Below are 18,091 nucleotides of genomic sequence, written 5' to 3'. Positions count from 1 at the left end.
CTCAATGCAGGGGTTATCCTCACTGCTGCTCTTTCCCACTGGGGAAAACCACTCTTTCACGCTTAGTCGGAGCAAATGGGTTTTCAGCTACAGTTACCAAGATTCTTTGGGGGAGACGTTGTGGGCTTTAAATGTGCACTGGTGTGCTTTAAATGTGTGATGTGGATCTCATACTAGAGAGGGAGTGGAACTTTTCCCTGTCCGCTTTCTGCATCTGCCCCCCTAAATCAAGTAAATAAATAAAAAAACTAACTGACCAACCAACCAACCAACCAACCATGTTGCAATAAGCTCGCTTCTGTCCCCCCCCCCCCCCCATAATTCCTGCCCATCAAAAGCCTGGCTATGCCCATGTTTGACCCTGTCCCCTTTTACTATTCATTCAGCTGCCTGACAACAATGGAGCAGCCTGGCCCCTGTTGGACAGCTGATGTCACAATGTGGAGGCTTGCAAGCCAACATTATATTACATTGGGAGAGGGGTGCATATCAGTTTCTGGTGAACCAGTTGCGGAGACGAGGTGTTTGTGAACACTGACCCTTTAAGTCACAAAAGACAGCATTTTGTGATCCTAGGAACTCGGCTATGAACAAACACCCTCAAGGTAGGAGGAGCTAAGATGCTGAGTTGTTGAGCTGGGTGGGGTGTGTCAACCTACAGACTCCATTTTTGATTTTCACATATAGTTAACAGGTCCTATAGCATTCTAAAGAAAATTTCCCAGTTTTCCAAAAAGGCGTTTTGTACACATGCAAAACAACCAGAATCGTGGCATGCAAGGCGACTCAGAATTTCTCTAATTTTGCTCAGAAGTTCATTTCATGACCCTATTGATAATTTTGCTTGCTTTCTTGGTGAACTGACAAGAAATGTTACGTTAGGAATGAAATCTGATGAGCTTAGAACAATGAAACTTATGTATGTTGACTGAGTTTGCTACATTGGTCACAAAAAAAACATACTCCCCCCGCTCCCCAAAAATAACAGAAAGCTCTATTCTTTATTCTAACTTTATTCTTTTCTTTGAGCTAGGGAGCATTAAGAAATTTGTGATATTAACTGAAAAGTGTTTTACATGCAGCTCTTATTGTGACCAAAGTCACGCCACAATGGTGCAACTTAAATAGCATACAAGTGTTGTCATGTGTGTCATTTAAACCTCTTTTGAGGACTTTCAGATTTCCCCCCTGATAATTTAATAATTATTAGGGGAACAATCCTATGTACAGTACAAAAAACTGGTGTAAAGAAAGCTAATGTGTCTTAACCTGGAGTAAAAGTACCAGCTCCATTCAGCAACAGAGCGGGCAGAGGGAAAACAAGCCTTTAAAAACTGTTGTAATGAACATTACCATCATTTTGACGCCCATGAAAGGTTTGCTCTTTACATATATTGCCACAGATGGTTTTTCCCCACCCCCAAATTCATACTTTTAGAGAGAACATCATGGTTCCAGATGAATTATCAAGGTTGCAGAACTGTTACACCGGCCACATCTTTTAAATCACAATAAGAATTAAGCATTCAAACTTCCTGAGGCATACTTCTTGATTATTTTTGTAGGGAAGATCCAGCCAGTTAACAAACAATTGGAGTTCAAATAATGTTACCTAAAACACAAAAGATGATGTCACCACAGAATTACCCCCACAGTTAAAGCAACACACCCTCCTGAAAAATCCTGGAAACTGTATTTACAGAGCTATACAGTGGTACCTCGGGTTAAGTACTTAATTTGTTCTGGAGGTCTGTTCTTAACCTGAAACTGTTCTTAACCTGAGGTACCACTCTAGCTAATGGGGCCTCCCGCTGCTGCTGTGCCGCCGGAGCACGATTTCTGTTCTCATCCTGAAGCAAAATTCTTAACCTGAAGCACTATTTCTGGGTTAGCGGAGTCTGTAACCTGAAGTGTATGTAACCTGAAGCGTATGTAACCCGAGGTACCACTGTAGTTTCCAGCCCCTTAACAAACTGCAGTACCCGGGATTCTTTGGAGGAATTCAATTTGAACATACGGTGTGTGCATGCAATCTGTGATTTTAAGGGAGAGGCCTCTAGTCGGGGGGAGGGATCAGGGTGGGATTTATTTTTTTATTTTTGTTTGTTTTTATTTCCCCGTCTGTCTCCTAGAACGTCAGTGGAGGAGGGCTCCACGTAAAACCCGCAGAGGCAGACGGGTTGCGCAGCGCCGGTCCTCAGCAACAGGGAGACTCAAGCAGCTGCTGCGGAGGCCGGAGTATTCTCCATTAGGAGAAGGGGAGATCTTTGAGGGGACCTTTCTACAGGTGATGGACCGTTGGTCATGGCCGGGCAGTGGGGGTTTTTTCATACAGAAGGCAGAGATTTCTCTTGCATGGCTCCCTGCGGGAGGAGGGGTGCCAACTCCTAAGGTGACTTCAGCCCCCCCCATGCAGTTGGTGGGGCTGAGCCCACCCAAGGAATGTCACAACTACGATTTAGAAATGGAGTATGAGAGGTGGGGTGCACCAAATTTTGGGCACCGCTGAAGTGTGAGACCCCAAGATCTGCCACTGCTGGTGCCCATTGGAACTGATAGGGCAGAGAGTCAGGGAGCCCAAACAGGAGGAGGAGCCAGAGGCAATGACCATTTTCTGCCTCCTTCCACCCGGTTTTGATAGCGAGTTGAAGAGACTCCAGGCCTGCAGAAGGCCATCCTTTGAGGAACAGCTGGGGAAATGTCCTGTTAGTTACTCTCTGCAGTTCCAGGTTCTCTAGCTTGTTGGAGGTGCCCAACACCCGTGCATTTGTTCCGTTCTTAGCAGACTCCTTACCCTCCTCTCTCCATGCAGTTAACCAAGACGGGTGAATATGCCGTGATCCACAACCAACCCAATTTAGTTATGGTTGGCATTTTGTCCAGCAGTCCAGGTTTGCTACTTCCAGACATGATGGTCATTGCCCGGGTGAGAAAAGGCATCAGAGATATAGAGGCAAAGGCTAAAGACCTGGAAGTCACTAGGTGAGACTAGCACAGCCACCCAGCTCCTGCTCTCCATCGCCCCAAAACCTTCCCAGAGAAACCACCACCACCACCTCAGAAGTTCCTAGGCTGAGTATTTCCTCTGCCCGCAGGTTGATCTCTTTAAACCTGGTGGCGTTTCAAGTACATAGCATGAATGAGCGGCAGCTGAGAGTGAAGATGGCAAATGGCCGGAAATATTATCTGCAACTCTGTGCCCCTGCAGGGCAAGAGGACATCATCTTTCAGCGCTGGCTGCGTCTCATTTACGTCTTGAATGTGGCCAGTGGCAGGATCAGTGATCCAATCAGCTTTACGTCAAAGCAATCCGGGCTCCACACGATATGGAAGAGCGCTAGCTTTCGTGCTACGCCCGAGAAGGTCAGTCTCATGAAACACAGCCCTCTCAAAGTCTACCACCTTTGCCTGTCACATTGGCGAACCCATCAGTCTCTCTGTTTTGGATGCGTACATGCACCATACATTTAAAACCTGCCTTTCCCTCAAAGAATCCTGGGAAGTGTAGTTTGTTATGGGTGCCTAACCCTCCCCATCCCCCCACATCCCTGTCCCTGGCTGCCATCCTTGTTGTAGTTGTTGTTGTTTAGTCGTTTAGTCGTGTCCGACACTTCATGACCCCATGGACCAGAGCACGCCAGGCACTCCTGTCTTCCACTGCCTCCTGCAGTTTGGTCAAACTCATGCTGGTAGCTTCGAGAACACTGTCCAACCATCTCATCCTCTGTCGTCCCCTTCTCCTTGTGCCCTCCATCTTTCCCAACATCAGGGCTTTTTCCAGGGAGTCTTCTCTTCTCATGAGGTGGCCAAAGTATTGGAGCCTCAGCTTCAGGATCTATCCTTCCAGTGAGCACTCAGGGCTGATTTCCCTAAGAATGGAGAGGTTTGATCTTCTTGCAGTCCATGGGACTCTCAAGAATCTCCTCCAGCACCATAATTCAAAAGCATCAATTCTTCGGTGATCAGCCTTCTTTACGGTCCAGCCTTACTGTATCCTTATACATGTGTATGACTCGCTGTCTTTCTCCATCAGCATTGGCTTGCAATTGTCATGGCTGAAGAAGACTCCAATGAAATAGTGAAGGAGCAGCTGCGTGAAGCCAACCTGGTCAAGAGCACGTCAAGATCCCTGTATGTGTTTCATCTGTATTGGGATTAACAACCCTTAACATGTTATCATTGCATGCAGTCCTAGTCTCCAAGTGGCAAGAGACTCCAGGGTTGCCTGTGCTTACCCAGAGTTCATTGCCTCGAAATGATGGCCAGCGGAGACACTGTTGTCTTTAGGCTATACAACCTGAGCATAAGATGGAGGGACTTACATTATTAGCATCCTAACAGGTCTTGTTTCCCTACTTGGTTTTCAGGGGAGCCCCAAGTCCAACACAGAGCAGACATGTTTCTGTGCCTCCAGCTTCCAGCATCAGCCCAAGTAACAAACACACCTCTTATACACAGAGCCCTCCCCCTGCCCAGAACAAGGTGGCCTCCAGCAAGTGGAAAGCACTGTCACTTACCGCAGCCTAGCTCATTGTCTTTGCGATGCTGATGAGAACATTTAAGCTGCACAGGCCCTGATACGTTAGTCCAGAGCTTTCCAAACTTGTGTGTTGTGACATGTTAGTGTGTTGGCTGCAGTGTGTAGGTGTGTTGCGTGAACCCTCCCCGCACTCCTCCCCGGGCTGGAAAGGGGTTAGTTTAACCTCCAGTTTGCTGGTAAAACTGAATTACTGTGTCGCAAAATGATGCATGTCTAAAAAGTGTGTCACCAACATGAAATGTTTGGAAAGCTCTGCATTAGTCCATTGAGGCAGTACTTTTTCTGATTCAGCCTGCATGCCCAATGCAGCTGCCCTGGAGTGTAGAAGGAGTTGCATTTCATTTATTCATTATGCTTTGCACCATGGTATTGTACCTGGCCAGCTACACTAGCTGTTCACATCAGCACAGCTTCATTACTGTCAGATTAGCTTCTGCTTGTGAACACAGCAGGGGGCATTGATGGGGTGGCGATGTCTTTACCCTATGCAAAGGTATTCTTATCTCGGCTAGAAATTAGGAATGGTTTAAGCACTCCAATCAGTGTGAAGTTGGCTTGAGAAACATTTCACCCAACAGTATTATCTAATAACAAAACCCAGGAGACACAGGCATTTTGGATAACATCATGTGAACATGGATTAACGACCCATCTCTGGAAATGCAATGAGTTGACAATCAAGGGGTATCTGGAAGTATATTTTGTAGAGAGAACACATTGTCAGGCACCTGTGTTTTGCTCGTTAACCAAAAGGACAAATACAATTGTTGCTTTTAAGTTGGTGGTCAGGCCACTCCAGTCCTATGGGGTGGGGGGAAGACTGAGTCTTCAGTAATATGCAATGGGGTGGTGAAGGGTAGTAGCAGAAGAGAGGCCTTACTAGCAAGCTTTACAATGACAATACAGGTAGCACAAGTGTGTCCCTGTTCTCATCTCTGTGAAGTGAGTAAATCTGCTTTCCCCAATGTGCTGCCTTCCAGATGTTTTGGATTACAACTCTCACCATCCCTGACAATTGACCATGCTGGCTAGGGGTGATGGGAGATGAGACACAGTGGGGATGAGGCACAGTGAAGCAGTTGCCTCAGCTAGCATGTCAGGACCAAGGAGCACACTGCTCTCGCCACTGTCTCTGTGGCTACGCTGCCTCATCTGCCACCTCGTCTACAACCATGTCCTTCCCACACCACAGCTGCGTCTGTGTGTCATACTCCACTGCCTCACAGGCAGTGTAGCAGGGAGTCGAGGTGGGATGCCTCAAGTGGCAAGGTGTCCTGGGCCCAGCCCTGGTTAGAGTCCAAAAAATCTGGAAGGCACCAAGTTGTGGAAGGCTGGTGTCAATGATTCAGCTCTTGTCAAACTGTGGTAGTTTTGGGGTTTTTTTGGTGCAGTTTTCATTCCAGCCTTTCCATTGCAGGGAAAGTGTCCCTGTTGCAAAACGTAACATCCGAAAATCAGGTAAGGATGGATGGATTGAAGTCAAGGGCCCCACTCAGGTTAAACGTCAGCTTTAATGCAGCTGAGTGTCTGAAGCAGCTGGGGGAGCAGGGGTGTATTTCCCTAGAACCTGTGCCCCTTCCCTATTTTCTACAGACCCCTCTTCAACCACAGGTCTCTTCAGAGCCTCCACAGCATTCACTATCTTGCTTCCTGCCTCCTCTCCTTTCCCCCCTCTAAAGGTGTTGCTGGCCACTCTGCTCAAGAAACACGTGGAATCCCAGCCAGGGAGGTAAGGACAGTTAAAAGAGTCTGAACGTTTCCTTCTCCAACTCTGTAGATGCCATTACAGATGACCCACTGACTGTCAGACTCGTGGTGCTTTATGACAAAAAATGGCACCAGTGTGGGAAGCCAGAACCGGGGAGGAGAGCAGAGTTTCAGTTCTTCACAAGAAATCAAATGCTGTCCATGTTCTACAATCCATATTCAGACGGTTCCCTTATTGGACCTGCTTGCAGGTTTCCTGTAGGCATCTGGTAGGCAGTTGTGAGAATAGGATGCTGGGCTAGATGGGCCATTGGCCTGATCCAGCAGGCTTTTCTTATATTCTTATGAGCAACCAAGATATAACAAAATAGTGTGCAAGCTTTTGAGTTCTCCAGAACTCCTCTTCAGGCAAGATGTTTAAAAGCAAAAGATCGGGATGGGGGATGCTCCATGTTTTGTATTGTAGTAGGCAAAATGTTTTTACATGGTCCCCTGCCCATGTAGTCTAGTGGAGTCTCCCGCCCAACAGCTGGAAAGCGCTCAGCTGGCAGTGCTCAGGGGACCACCTTCCTGAATGGATTGAGAAAGCAGGAGCTCTAGCTCATCGAGAAGTGGGTGGGCCAAGCTTTCCTTGGAAGCAAAGGTATGATAATTGCCTTTATCTTTCCCTGCCTTTTGGGGCTCCATTACCCACCTAGGCCAGGAGGATAGCATCTCCTTCTTCCTTTCCAGGGGCACAAGTCCAGATCACCACCAGCCACTTCTGCCCCAAGATCTCCCACCTCAGTGGCTGCTGGACCTCGTGGAGGGGGTGCTAAGGCAGCCGCGTCTAACCCATCCAGGCTACTCAGCTGGCATGATCGAATGACTTCTGGGGAACTGGCCACTTTGGCTGCTCCTTCTAAGTCTGGGAGTCGGAATCGGAGCAGCCCCTCACGTTCACAGACTGCAGGCAGGAAATCCCCAAAGCCAAGCAGGCCACAGACTCCTTTAAGCCCCTCCCCAGAGCAGAGGCGCCCCCCTTCTAAGAGTTCATCCCCGAAGGGAAAGGAGCCTTCTCTACAACTCCGCACAGACGTGAAATCCCCAACGCCAAGCAGGCCACAGACTCCTTTAAGCCCCTCCCCAGAGCAGGGGCGCCCCCCTTCTCCGAGTCCATCCCCAAAGGAAAAGGAGCCTTCTTTACAACTCCGCACAGACGTGAAATCCCCAACGCCAAGCAGGCCACAGTCTCCTTTAAGCCCCTCCCCAGAGCAGGAGAACCCCCCTTCTCAGAGTCCATCCCCAAAGGAAAAGGAGCCTTCTCTACAACTCCGCAGGACAAAGGCATCGCTGGCAGTGGGACCTTCTGATCAAGGCTGGGATAATGCGGGTGTGAGGCCCTCCAAAGTGGGTGGCCAAACGTCAAGACCTCAGAGCAAAGCACTGGAAACAGAAAAACAAAGTAAAGATCTAGCTAAACAGATCCAGTCCAGAAGTGCCACAGGGAAACCACCCAGGTAAGCTGGGAGAACCAACTGGCATTGAGAGCCCTTTCTTCCTATGATCAGAAATCTTGCACATACAGGGCTCTCTGGATGTTCCAAGGAATGCACATGGGAGCAGCCTACCACCCTAACATCCCCCATGTTCATTCATTACTATTCTGTATAACACTCAATGGTACACTCCTGGGATTCCAAGCAAGGCCAGTAAATGGTCTCAGGCCATTATAAACCTTAGAATAATAATACTAAGGAATCAATAACTGTTTAACTCCTTGTACAAAGTGAACTAATTAAACTTCTTTTTTACTAGGAGCAATAAGTCCATAAACAAATTGGGAAAGGCTCTGAGTTCAGGTAAGACGAAATGCCAATTAAATGATCTACAGCAATGCTTAGCTCCTATATCCCCCACCATCATGCTCCTGCCTGGTGCTAGTATCACTGAGAGCCAGGCACCTACTAACGGCTCCATTTGCTTTGCAGCGAGACAAAGAAGCAGCCCTACTTTCATAACCATCTATAGTGTCTTGTCCTCATCGCTAGAGAGACTGAAAGGCAAGGGTGATTACAAGGTACCAGACTCTAATGTCAGATGCTAAACCTAACCCACACCATACAATTGAAGTACTCTAATGCAACTTTAAAGATTTTGGCTTCCACCAAAGATTCCTGGGAACTGTAGTATGCTTAGGATGCAGAACTCACAGACCTACAATTCCCAGCACTCTGAACAAACTACAGTTGCCAGGGTTATCCATGAGACCATGATATAAGAGCGGTATTAAATGGCTGTACTGGTGAGACAGCAAAATGTGCATTTGAGGTGATGATCCGTGATAGCCCATTTCCATGTGCCACCCTTCACTTGAGGTTGCAGTCATATTTGAACCAGCCCATAGTGTAAAAGTTCTCCCATACTTCTTTCTTCCAGGGGCTTCTTTCTGCATTTCTAAACCACTGAAGCTCCAATGGAAATTTGTCCATAAGTATTAATTTTACGGCCCCTCCCCAAAACACATTCCATTTTAACAATAATTACAATAATGATTTTAAATATAATCGGGGTCATAAAATGACGCAAATCACAAGGGTTGTGAGAAAGGTGTGCTGCCCCATCCATTGCAGCTACATCATGGCCACCAGGCCATGATGATGAAGAAGAAGAAGAAGAAGAAGAAGAAGAAGAAGAAGAAGAAGAAGAAATTAGCCCTGAGCAAAAATGCTGGACCACTGATAGTGTGGAAAGTCAACTGCAGTTCCACTTATAGCTTATAACCAAAGAGCAAAGGCTGTGTTTTCCTAGGAGAACCTGCTTAGGAACAGTCCTGGATGTAGGGGAAGCAATGACAAAGAGGACAACTGCTCTTTGATATTATGTTTTATATAGTTTGCATCTGTTAGGTAAGCTGCCTTGAGGGCTTTAAAATGCAAACCAGGATAGGACCACCTTAAATAGATGGTGTGTTGTAACACATTGTGCTCCCCTGCTCTTGCTTTCAGAAGTTGTAACTGAACCACTTTGAAAGGATCTTGTCTTGATGGAGTCCACGGCACATTTGGTTCCTGTCACAGCCCGTGTTGAAGTGATGAGTGAACCAGGATACTACTCAATAAAGGTTACTTATATATATATAAAAAGAAATTGGAACAACTCGTTGCTATAGATATGCCAAGTCTCAGACTATTTTTTAATAAACATAGAAGAAGGAAGAGGAGGAGGTCTTGTTTTCTTTCCTTTTCTGGTTAGAGCCAAACCCAACCAGATCTCACAGGTTGTTGACAGGAGGACTTGACGCCTGTGACTGTAAGCCAGATGGTTACCCTCAAGTGCAGGGGTCGGCAAACTTTTTCAGTGGGGGGCCGGTCCACTATCCCTCAGACCTTGTGGGGGGCCGGACTATATTTTGGGGAAAAAATAAGAACGAATTTCCACAAATAACCCAGAGGTGCATTTTAAATAAAAGGACACAGCATTCTATGCAAGAGGACCAGGCAGGCCCCACAAATAACCCAGAGATGCATTTTAAATAAAAGGACACATTCTACTCAGGTAAGCCACCCCCCCCGACTCTCCCCTCCTTTCTCCACAGCACCGGACAAGCCCCGGTGGCTGCTTACCTGTGTCTTGAGAGCGGCAGGGGCTGGCGGTGGCGAGACAGTGTGAAAGGGTTCCGGAGAGGGGCTGGCAGCAACAAAGCCCAAATTGAGCCTGCTTACAATGGTGGCCACTCGAGCGCTAATGCTGCTGCTGCTGCTGGCACCAACAAAACCCAGTCCCCTTCCTTTTGGTTCTAGGCAGGGCAAGGGAGAAGCCAGGAGGAGGGAGGGAGGAGGCGCTGCTGAACATGCACACTGGCGCAGCCCGAACGATCAGATCCATGCCGATCCACGCGGCGATTCCCAGACCTTCTGTGGGCCGGATCCAGAAGGCAACTGGGCCAGATCTGGGCCCCGGGCCTTAGTTTGCCTACCCTTGCTCAAGTGTGACCTGCTAAATGAAGAAATGTTATTACTCCACTTGTGGATAATTTGTTGGATAGGTGGGTGGGTGAGGTAGAGGGGTTGGAGCACCATTTAATTTTTTTCCCTCAGAGGAAAAAGCTAGCTAGGAAAATCCAAATTGCTGTTTGTTCCAACTTAGTGTTAAGCAGCAGGTTTTTGCAGGGAAAGTGCTGGTGCCCCCAAAAAGTGCTGAGACACAGTGCTTTAAAATGCAGACCTGTGCCTAGAAAGCTCGGGGCAAAAGGTGAATGTGGATGAGTTCACAGTTTTTGACAAAGTGTCTCACCCAAAGTAAGCTTTGCAGTCAAGGAAGAAGAGGAGAGGTCCTCTTGTAGATCAGGAATTGGTTAAGCTTCACAAAGCAAGGAGTAGGTATGAATGGCCAGTTCTCTGAATGATGAGATGTAGAAAGTGGAGTGCCCTAAGGATCAGTATTGGAACCTGTGCTTTTTAACTTGTTCATTGTTGTTGTTTAGTCATTTAGTCTTGTCTGACTCCAGGCACTCCTGTCTTCCACTGCCTCCTGCAGTTTGGTCAAACTTGTTCATAAATGATCTAAAATTAGGAGTGGTCAGTGAGGTGAACAATTTTGCTGATGATACTAAACTGTTCCATGGTAAGTAAAACAAAAAGAGATTGTGGGGGACTCCAGAAGGAACTACCTAAACTGAGTGTATGGGTGGTAAAAGCAGGGCTTTTTTTCCAACTGGAAAGTGCTGGAACAGTGTTCTGGCACCTCTCAGCTGGGCCCCGAAGTGAGGGGAGAGACCTGACCAGCCTCTGCAAAGCCCCTCTGGCTCGCAAGGACATAGTCTGTGGAGACCGTAGATGATTTTCTCTTCAGGCTCCAGGGAGGGTCTGCTTGTGAGTCCGAGGTGCAAAGGGGCTTTGCTGAGGCTCTTCAGCCTCCCAGAAAGGCAGGGAGACCCTCATTAAGCTGCTCAGCTGAGGCACAGAAGGCTCCCCTTGTCTCAACTGAGCAGCCTCAACGAGCTTCTGGCTTGGAAGGAGACCCCCTCCCAGCCTGAAGAGATCCTCTCTGAGCTCTGGAGTGGGTCTTCTGAGGAAGGTGCATTCCAGAAATAGCCACCAAGGGTGGTGCTATGCATACTCTTGCAGCTGCAGTGACACTCACGCACACACCCCTGAGATGAAGGGCAGGGAAATGATGGTGCTGCCAGAGGTGCCAACTCTCAGCTGCTTCCCCAAAGCACCAAGTGCTGAGATGTTCATGGTTAAACTAAGACTATTTGGCCTTGGAGAGTGAGGAGGAAGAACATTATGGAGGAGTTTTTACATTAAAGAGGCAGCAACATCCAAAATCAGGGTACCTGGATCCTAGAATCATATCAAAGAATTGCAGAGTTGGAAGGGACCCTCTGCAATGCAGGCAATCTCAACTAAAGCAGATGGCCATCCAATCGCTTATTAAAAACCTTCCATGAAGGAGAGCCCACCTCCTGACAAAGTCTGTTCCACTGTTATTTAGTTACTCAGGCCCAGGAGAGTCAAGGGCTGGGCTGACTGACCACAGGAGCTGCTGGACCTTTTGGAGTGGAGTGTGCTAAGGCAACAGCACCTAGTCCATCCAGGCTAGTCAGCCAGCCAGCCAGCCAGCTGAAATAACTTATGAGAAACTGGCCACTTTGGCTGCTCCTATGCTAGGGAGTCAGAATCGGAGCAGCCCCTTACACAGACTGCTCTACAACTCCGCAGGACAATGGTGCCATGGTTGGAGGGTGGATAGCAGCTAACAGATTGAGGTTGAATCCTGACAAGACAAGACAGAAGTACTGTTTTGGGGGGATGGGGCAGGTGGGTATGCAGGACTCCCTGGTCCTGAATGGGATAACTGTGTCCCTGAAGGACCAGGTGCACAGCCTGGGAGTCATTTTGGACTCACAGCTGTCCATGGAGGCGCGGGCCAATTCTGTGTCCAGGGCAGCTGTCTACCAGCTCCATCTGGTACGCCGGCTGAGACCCTACCTGTCTCGCCAAAGTGGTGCATGCTCTGGTTATCTCCCGCTTGGACTGCTGCAATGTACTCTATGTGGGGCTACCTTTGAAGGTGACCCGGAAACTGCAACTAATCCAGAATGCAGTAGCTAGACTGGTGACTGGGAGTGGCCACCGAACTACATTGGCTCCCAGAACGTTTCTGAGCACAATTCATAGTGTTGGTGCTGACCTTTAAAGCCCTAAACAGCCTCAACCCAGTATACCTGAAGGAGACTCTCCACCCCCATTGTTCAGCCCGGACACTGAAGTCCAACTTTGAGGGCCTTCTGGCAGTTCTCTCCCTGTGAGAAGTGAGGTTACAAGGAACCAGGCAGAGGGCCTTCTCGGTAGTGGCGCCTGCCCTGTGGAACTCCCTCCCATCAGATGTCAAGGAAATAAACAACTATCTGACTTTTAGAAGACATCTGAAGGCAGCCCTGTTTAGGAAAGTTTTTAATGAATGATGGTTTATTGTGTTTTTAATACAGTATTCTGTTGGAAGCTGCTCAGAGTGGCTGGGGAAACCCAGCCAGATGGGCGGGGTATAAATACCGTATTTTTCGCTCTATAAGACGCACCAGACCACAAGACGCACCTAGTTTTTGGAGGAGGAAAACAAGGAAAAAAATACCCTGAATCCCAGAAGCCAGACAAGCAAGAGGGATCGCTGCACAGTGAAAGCAGCAATCCCTCTTGCTGTTCTGGCTTCTGTGATAGCTGCGCATCCTGCATTCCCTCCATAAGACGCACACACATTTCCCCTTACTTTTTAGGAGGGAAAAAGAGCAAAAAATACGGTAATTGCTGCTGCTGCTGCTGTTGGCGGCAGTGGAGCCTTCTGGCCAAGGCAAAAATGCTGGACTATGGAGTATGCTGGAGTATGGAAAGCCAATTGCAGACAACAGAAGAGCAAAGGTTGTAGGAGTATTTGTTTAGGGAACAGTCCTGGTGGATGCAAGTTGTCTACCCTGCCTTTCTGGTGTGAGCCGCACGTTAGATCTCTTGTGTGTGCTTTGCTTTCTTTTGGGAACATTTGCACCCTCCAGGGAAAGGACATGGCATAGATTTATGCAAACACCAAACTCACTACAGTTACACCCCCTCCCCCTTAAAAAAACCCTCTCCAAATTTGGCAACATCCATCATTGGGAGTCATAAAAAGGGGGTGTGGGGAGGCGGGATGGACAGACTTCTATTCTCTAATTTGAATCAGGAAGATTCCACATCATTTTTTTCCTCAGCTTGTGTGTGTGTGAAAATACAGGACTCATCAGTGGCCTCTTTTCTCTAGCAGAGGTGGGAACATTTTGCCCTATCTGGTCGCTAAGACACACCACTGTCCATTCTTCCCTTTGCACCCCTTCCAGAAGATTCTGTGGCAGTTATTCCCAACCCACTGTCAGCTGTGCTAGGAGGGGCGTATCTGCCATTTGATTGGCTGAAAGGCTTTCCCTTCAGCGCCTTCTGGAAATTTCTTGGGCTGCTACTCCATGCGGGGGGCTGGGGGAGAGAAAAGTCAGAACGAAACCACTACTAGAAAACCTTGCCAGTTTGCAGCTGCCATACAACCCATAACAAACCCAGGGTTGGTTTTCTTCAGCGCTTTGGTTGGCAGAGAGGCTTTAGGGCCCTGTCCATGCTGTTGGGGGGCAGGATGGCTATGAATACCAGGCTCTAGGAATCACCAGTGAGGATGGAGCAGGATTGTGAGGGGATCATGAATGAAAGAGTACTATTGTACTCAGGTCCTGCATGTGGACACATCCAGTTGGCCACTGTGACAGCAGGATGCTGGACTAAAAGGGCCTTTGGCCTGATCCCAGAGTGTGTCTTTCACCCCACGCCGGGTGAAAGATTCCTGCATTGCAGGGGGATGGACTAGATGAGCCTCGTGGTCCCTCCCAACACTACAAGTCTGTGATTCTGCTCTGGGTGGCGGGGTGAGGTGCACAGGCTACTCTAGGCACCTCGGCAGAGGAGTGCGAGGGTCGGGGGAGGGGGCACCGATACAGCTCCTTGCCAAGGGAGCCTAGGTATACCTCTGGTGGCAACAGCTAGGAGTTAAGAGGCCCATGACGAGTTATTGTAATATGACATCTGTGGAAAGGAAGGACTAAAGCAGAGAAGAGGAGTAGATGATGCAAGGAGGGGAATAAGAGTTTGGAAGGAATATGAGAACCGCTAGGCTAAAGCATGGGCCGGATTGGGTTGAACACTAGGCCAAGAAAAAACCAGAGGTGTATTAATCTTGCAGCGCCTTGGGATTGTTAGATAGGACTGCCATATGTCGGAATTTTCCTAGGCATTACTGGGATTTCAAAGCCGGAATTGGTGTCCAGGATCAATCGAAAAACCACGATTTTGTAAAAAAAAAGTATGCTCAAGAACTTTGGGGTGTCCTGGTTTTTACTTTTTGAAATATGGCAACCCTGCTGTTAGAGCAAAGGAACTGGGAATTAAAAGCTATTTCTGACTCTTAAGTTCTCTAGGATGTAGCTGAGAGCTGGGGTGGCTGTCTGCTCTGACAACGGGCAGTGTTGCAGGTTACTTGAGTCTCTCATCTTCCCCCCTCTCAGAAATGCAGACCTTTTCAGCTGCTGCACCATCAGCAGAAGAGATCAACCGACTGAAGAAAAAACAGGGTGACTATCTCACGGCTCCATTTGACCCACGCTTTCCAAACACCAACCAGACCAAGAACTGCTACCAGAACTACCTAGGTGGGTAAAAGAGAGGGATATGGCTGCACTGGACAAGATTTTTCATGCATGGTATTGAACCACTTTTGAGATATTCGGGAGGGGCAGGCTGATAAGATATATTTTATTTGCCCGGCTTTTCATCGTATATATGTTTATATGCCCTTCCTAACCTCTACAGCATGGGTAGGCAACCTAAGGCCCAGGGTCCGGATCTGGCCCAATCGCCTTCTTAATCCAACCTGCGGACGGTCCAGGAATCAGCGTGTTTTTACATGAGTAGAATGTGCCCTTTTATTTAAAATGCATCTCTGTGTTATTTGTGGGGCCTGTCTGGTGTTTTTACATAAGTAGAATGTGTGCTTTTATTTAAAATGCATATCTGGGTTATTTGTGGGGCATAGAAATTTGTTCACCCCCCCCCATATAGTCTGATCCCCCCCCAAGGTCTGAGGGACAGTGGACCAGCCCCTTGCTGAAAAGGTTTGCTGACCCCTGCTCTACAGCTTTATGTATTGTTGTTGTTATTCATATAGTATAGCTTTAGTTGTGTGGTGTACTATACACAGAAGTAATAAAGACTCGTTGCTAAGAAAGTTTTGACTCTCTTGCTCAGATAACAAGGCAGCTGGGGGAAATGCCTGTGAAAATGGCAAAAAAAGAAACTGTCTTGGGTATCAGGAGGATCCTTTTTTTCAACCTAATGCTGCTTTAAATACGTTCTGATACATAAACCAAAAAGTCAAAATTCTCCCCATCTGGAAGTAACACTCTGACTTTTAAATGAAACTCTATATTCCGCTGTAGCTCACCAGCACCTCCTGGAGAGTTTGGGATTTCACCCTAGTGAAAGGATGGGTGGGTTTGCCAGTAAGCAAAAGCCCCCTCCACTAGATCTTTCACACTCCCATTGAGCTCAATAGGGCTTACTTATTCTGTCTAGACATGCATAGGGTTGTACTGTTAATGTCCCTGGAGCCAAAGCCAAGAGGAGCCATGTGCTCTTCTGCTTCAGTGTGTCCTGTTGGTAGGTTCAGACTGAGATATCTTATTGGCTAGAGGAACTTTTAATCATTAGAGAGAGGGTGACTCCTGCTTGCTGGTACAAAGCTACAGATGATACGGAAGTTAAGCAGACATTAAATGTCCACCAGTGCAGAAACAGGAGTGGTGACACTTTAGAAGTTGACATGTTGCTTCTTTTTCCTTCCTTGCAGATTATTACCGCTGTGTGAAGACCGTAAGAGCCAACGGCAAGGACATCAAGGTGTGTGAATGGTACCACAGGGTCTTTAAATCCCTGTGTCCTGTTTCCTGGGTAAGTAAAAAAGCATCAAGTCAGCTGCACTCTTTCTTTTCGACAATGTCAATGAAGTTGTAACCAACATGAAGTTGAAACAACAGATATGGTTTCCTTTTGTTTTTGCTTAAAAATGCCCTTTAACGTTTTGGGAATGAAATGGGGCTTATTTTGTACCTTGAACCAAATTTTGGCCTTGGGGAGAGGGATGACAACTTGCCTGATTAAAAATTTCACCCCTTTAAAAAGGGGCAGCTTGATGCAAACGTAGCAAATGATAATTTTTTTGCCAAGACTCAAGTCATGGCCTGCATTTTGGAAAATTTTTAGTATCTTTATGCAAAATCCTTTATCACAGAGGATCTTTGGGGCAAAATCAGATACATAGCAAGATATACTGGCTGAACAGCAGAAATATATGTATGTACACTATATTTAAAGTCACTTCAGACTGCTAAAGGTAAAGGTAAAGGTACCCCTGCCCGTACGGGCCAGTCTTGACAGACTCTGGGGTTGTGCGCCCATCTCACTTAAGAGGCCAGGGGCCAGCGCTGTCTGGAGACACTTCCGGGTCACGTGGCCAGCGTGACATCGCTGCTCTGGCGAGCCGGAGCCGCACACGGAAACGCCATTTACCTTCCCGCTGGTAAGCGGTCCCTATTTATCTACTTGCACCCGGAGGTGCTTTCGAACTGCTAGGTTGGCAGGCGCTGGGACCGAGCAGCGGGAGCGCACCCCGCCGCAGGGATTCGAACCGCCGACCTTTCGATCGGCAAGTCCTAGGCGCTGAGGCTTTAACCCACAGCGCCACCTGCGTCCCCCTCAGACTGCTACTCTGCATTAAAAAACAACTTCCAGTAAGAAGAAAAATAACACAGCAGATAGCTGATCTGGTAGCTTTTTATATGCCTTGAATGTTTTATTTTATTTTCTTATGAGGACTTTCACACAAGAATGGTATCCCACACCTAGTGTCTGAAGTGTTGTTGTTCTGCCTCAGGATCATTTTGCTATCTTAGTCTGCTGCATAGACCAGGCCCAAGATTCCAGGCCACTAGGCTCTTCAGGACTAGCAAAACCAGAATTTTGAAAAATACAGTATCAAGTGCAGAATAAGATATACAAAACATTTTCTAAATTTGCATAATTTATACAGGTCACAAAATCCAGTTTTCTCAGCATAGAATTTGGATTGCTTAGCCACAGATGGGGAACCTGTGGCTCTCCAGCTTTTGCTGGACCACAACTCCTGCTAGCTCCAACATGGCCAATGGTCGGAATGGTATAATGGGAGTTGTCACCCTAACAACACCTGGAGTTTCCAATCCCTGGCCTAATCAGATTATTCTAGAATTAAAACTTTAAAAATACAGCAAAGTATACAGGCTCTTGATCACAATATTTCTCCCTCAGGTGGGAGATTTTGGAATACTGTTTGAGAACTGAAAATTGTGAATTACGTAGATGATAACATTAATGATATTATTCATTACTGTGGAAAGATATAACTTGATTTATTTTGCCCTAAGTACCACAATGCCTGGGGCTGTTGACTAAGCTTCCGCAACCTCCTTTCTATTTCCCTCCCTTCAGATACAACGCTGGGATGGTGAGCGTGCACAGGGAACCTTTGCTGGTAGGATATAAACTTCAACCTCCCCTTGCCTTATGGACCCACAGCAGATGTTCTTCCAGACCATCTGAAATAACTTGGTCAATTTGTTAGTTACCTCAGCAGGTGTGACACTGAGTTAAGGTTATGTTGGTAGGTTTAAAGAAGGGGAAAACAACATAAAATGTTCATTCAAAACAAGCTGAGGGAATAATCATTCTCAATAAATTTGTTCCTATAAATGAC

The 18,091-nt window shown here is 47.3% G+C and overlaps 2 protein-coding genes across 8 annotated transcripts; both read left to right on the top strand.

The window, feature by feature from the left end:
• The first annotated feature begins 340 nt into the window (after positions 1-340).
• On the top strand, positions 341-10,414 carry GARIN5B (golgi associated RAB2 interactor family member 5B). 5 transcript variants are annotated; one of them, XM_083707760.1, is made up of 10 exons: positions 341-605; positions 2,133-2,287; positions 2,813-2,982; positions 3,096-3,363; positions 4,034-4,131; positions 5,958-5,998; positions 6,220-6,269; positions 6,980-7,746; positions 8,045-8,088; positions 8,218-8,899. In XM_083707760.1, the coding sequence occupies exons 1-10, from the start codon at positions 587-589 to the stop codon at positions 8,331-8,333; spliced, it is 1,728 nt and encodes a 575-aa protein (XP_083563886.1). In that variant the 5' UTR covers positions 341-586; the 3' UTR covers positions 8,334-8,899. The 5 variants fall into 5 exon arrangements, with proteins under 5 accessions (XP_083563886.1, XP_083563885.1, XP_083563884.1 ...); XM_083707759.1 differs by lacking the exon at positions 341-605 and adding an exon at positions 9,235-10,414 and having other exon boundaries at positions 1,015-2,287; positions 8,218-8,306; XM_083707758.1 differs by lacking the exon at positions 341-605 and adding an exon at positions 9,235-10,414 and having other exon boundaries at positions 1,015-2,287; positions 8,218-8,321.
• Positions 10,415-13,609: 3,195 nt separating this feature from the next.
• COX6B2 (cytochrome c oxidase subunit 6B2) lies at positions 13,610-18,087 on the top strand. 3 transcript variants are annotated; one of them, XM_083707764.1, is made up of 4 exons: positions 13,610-13,819; positions 14,811-14,954; positions 16,151-16,251; positions 17,827-18,087. In XM_083707764.1, exons 2-4 carry the CDS (start codon positions 14,813-14,815, stop codon positions 17,878-17,880), a joined length of 297 nt encoding a protein of 98 aa, XP_083563890.1. In that variant the 5' UTR covers positions 13,610-13,819; positions 14,811-14,812; the 3' UTR covers positions 17,881-18,087. The 3 variants fall into 3 exon arrangements, with proteins under 3 accessions (XP_083563890.1, XP_083563889.1, XP_083563888.1); XM_083707763.1 differs by having other exon boundaries at positions 13,660-13,921; XM_083707762.1 differs by lacking the exon at positions 13,610-13,819 and adding an exon at positions 13,951-14,081.
• Positions 18,088-18,091: the final 4 nt, after the last annotated feature.

The sequence above is a fragment of the Podarcis gaigeae genome, assembly GCF_964106915.1.
Source record: "Podarcis gaigeae genome assembly, chromosome: 13".
Lineage (NCBI taxonomy): Eukaryota > Metazoa > Chordata > Lepidosauria > Squamata > Lacertidae > Podarcis > Podarcis gaigeae.
The sequence above is the reverse complement of the archived record's forward strand: the minus strand, read 5'-3'. Positions and strand labels throughout refer to the sequence as shown.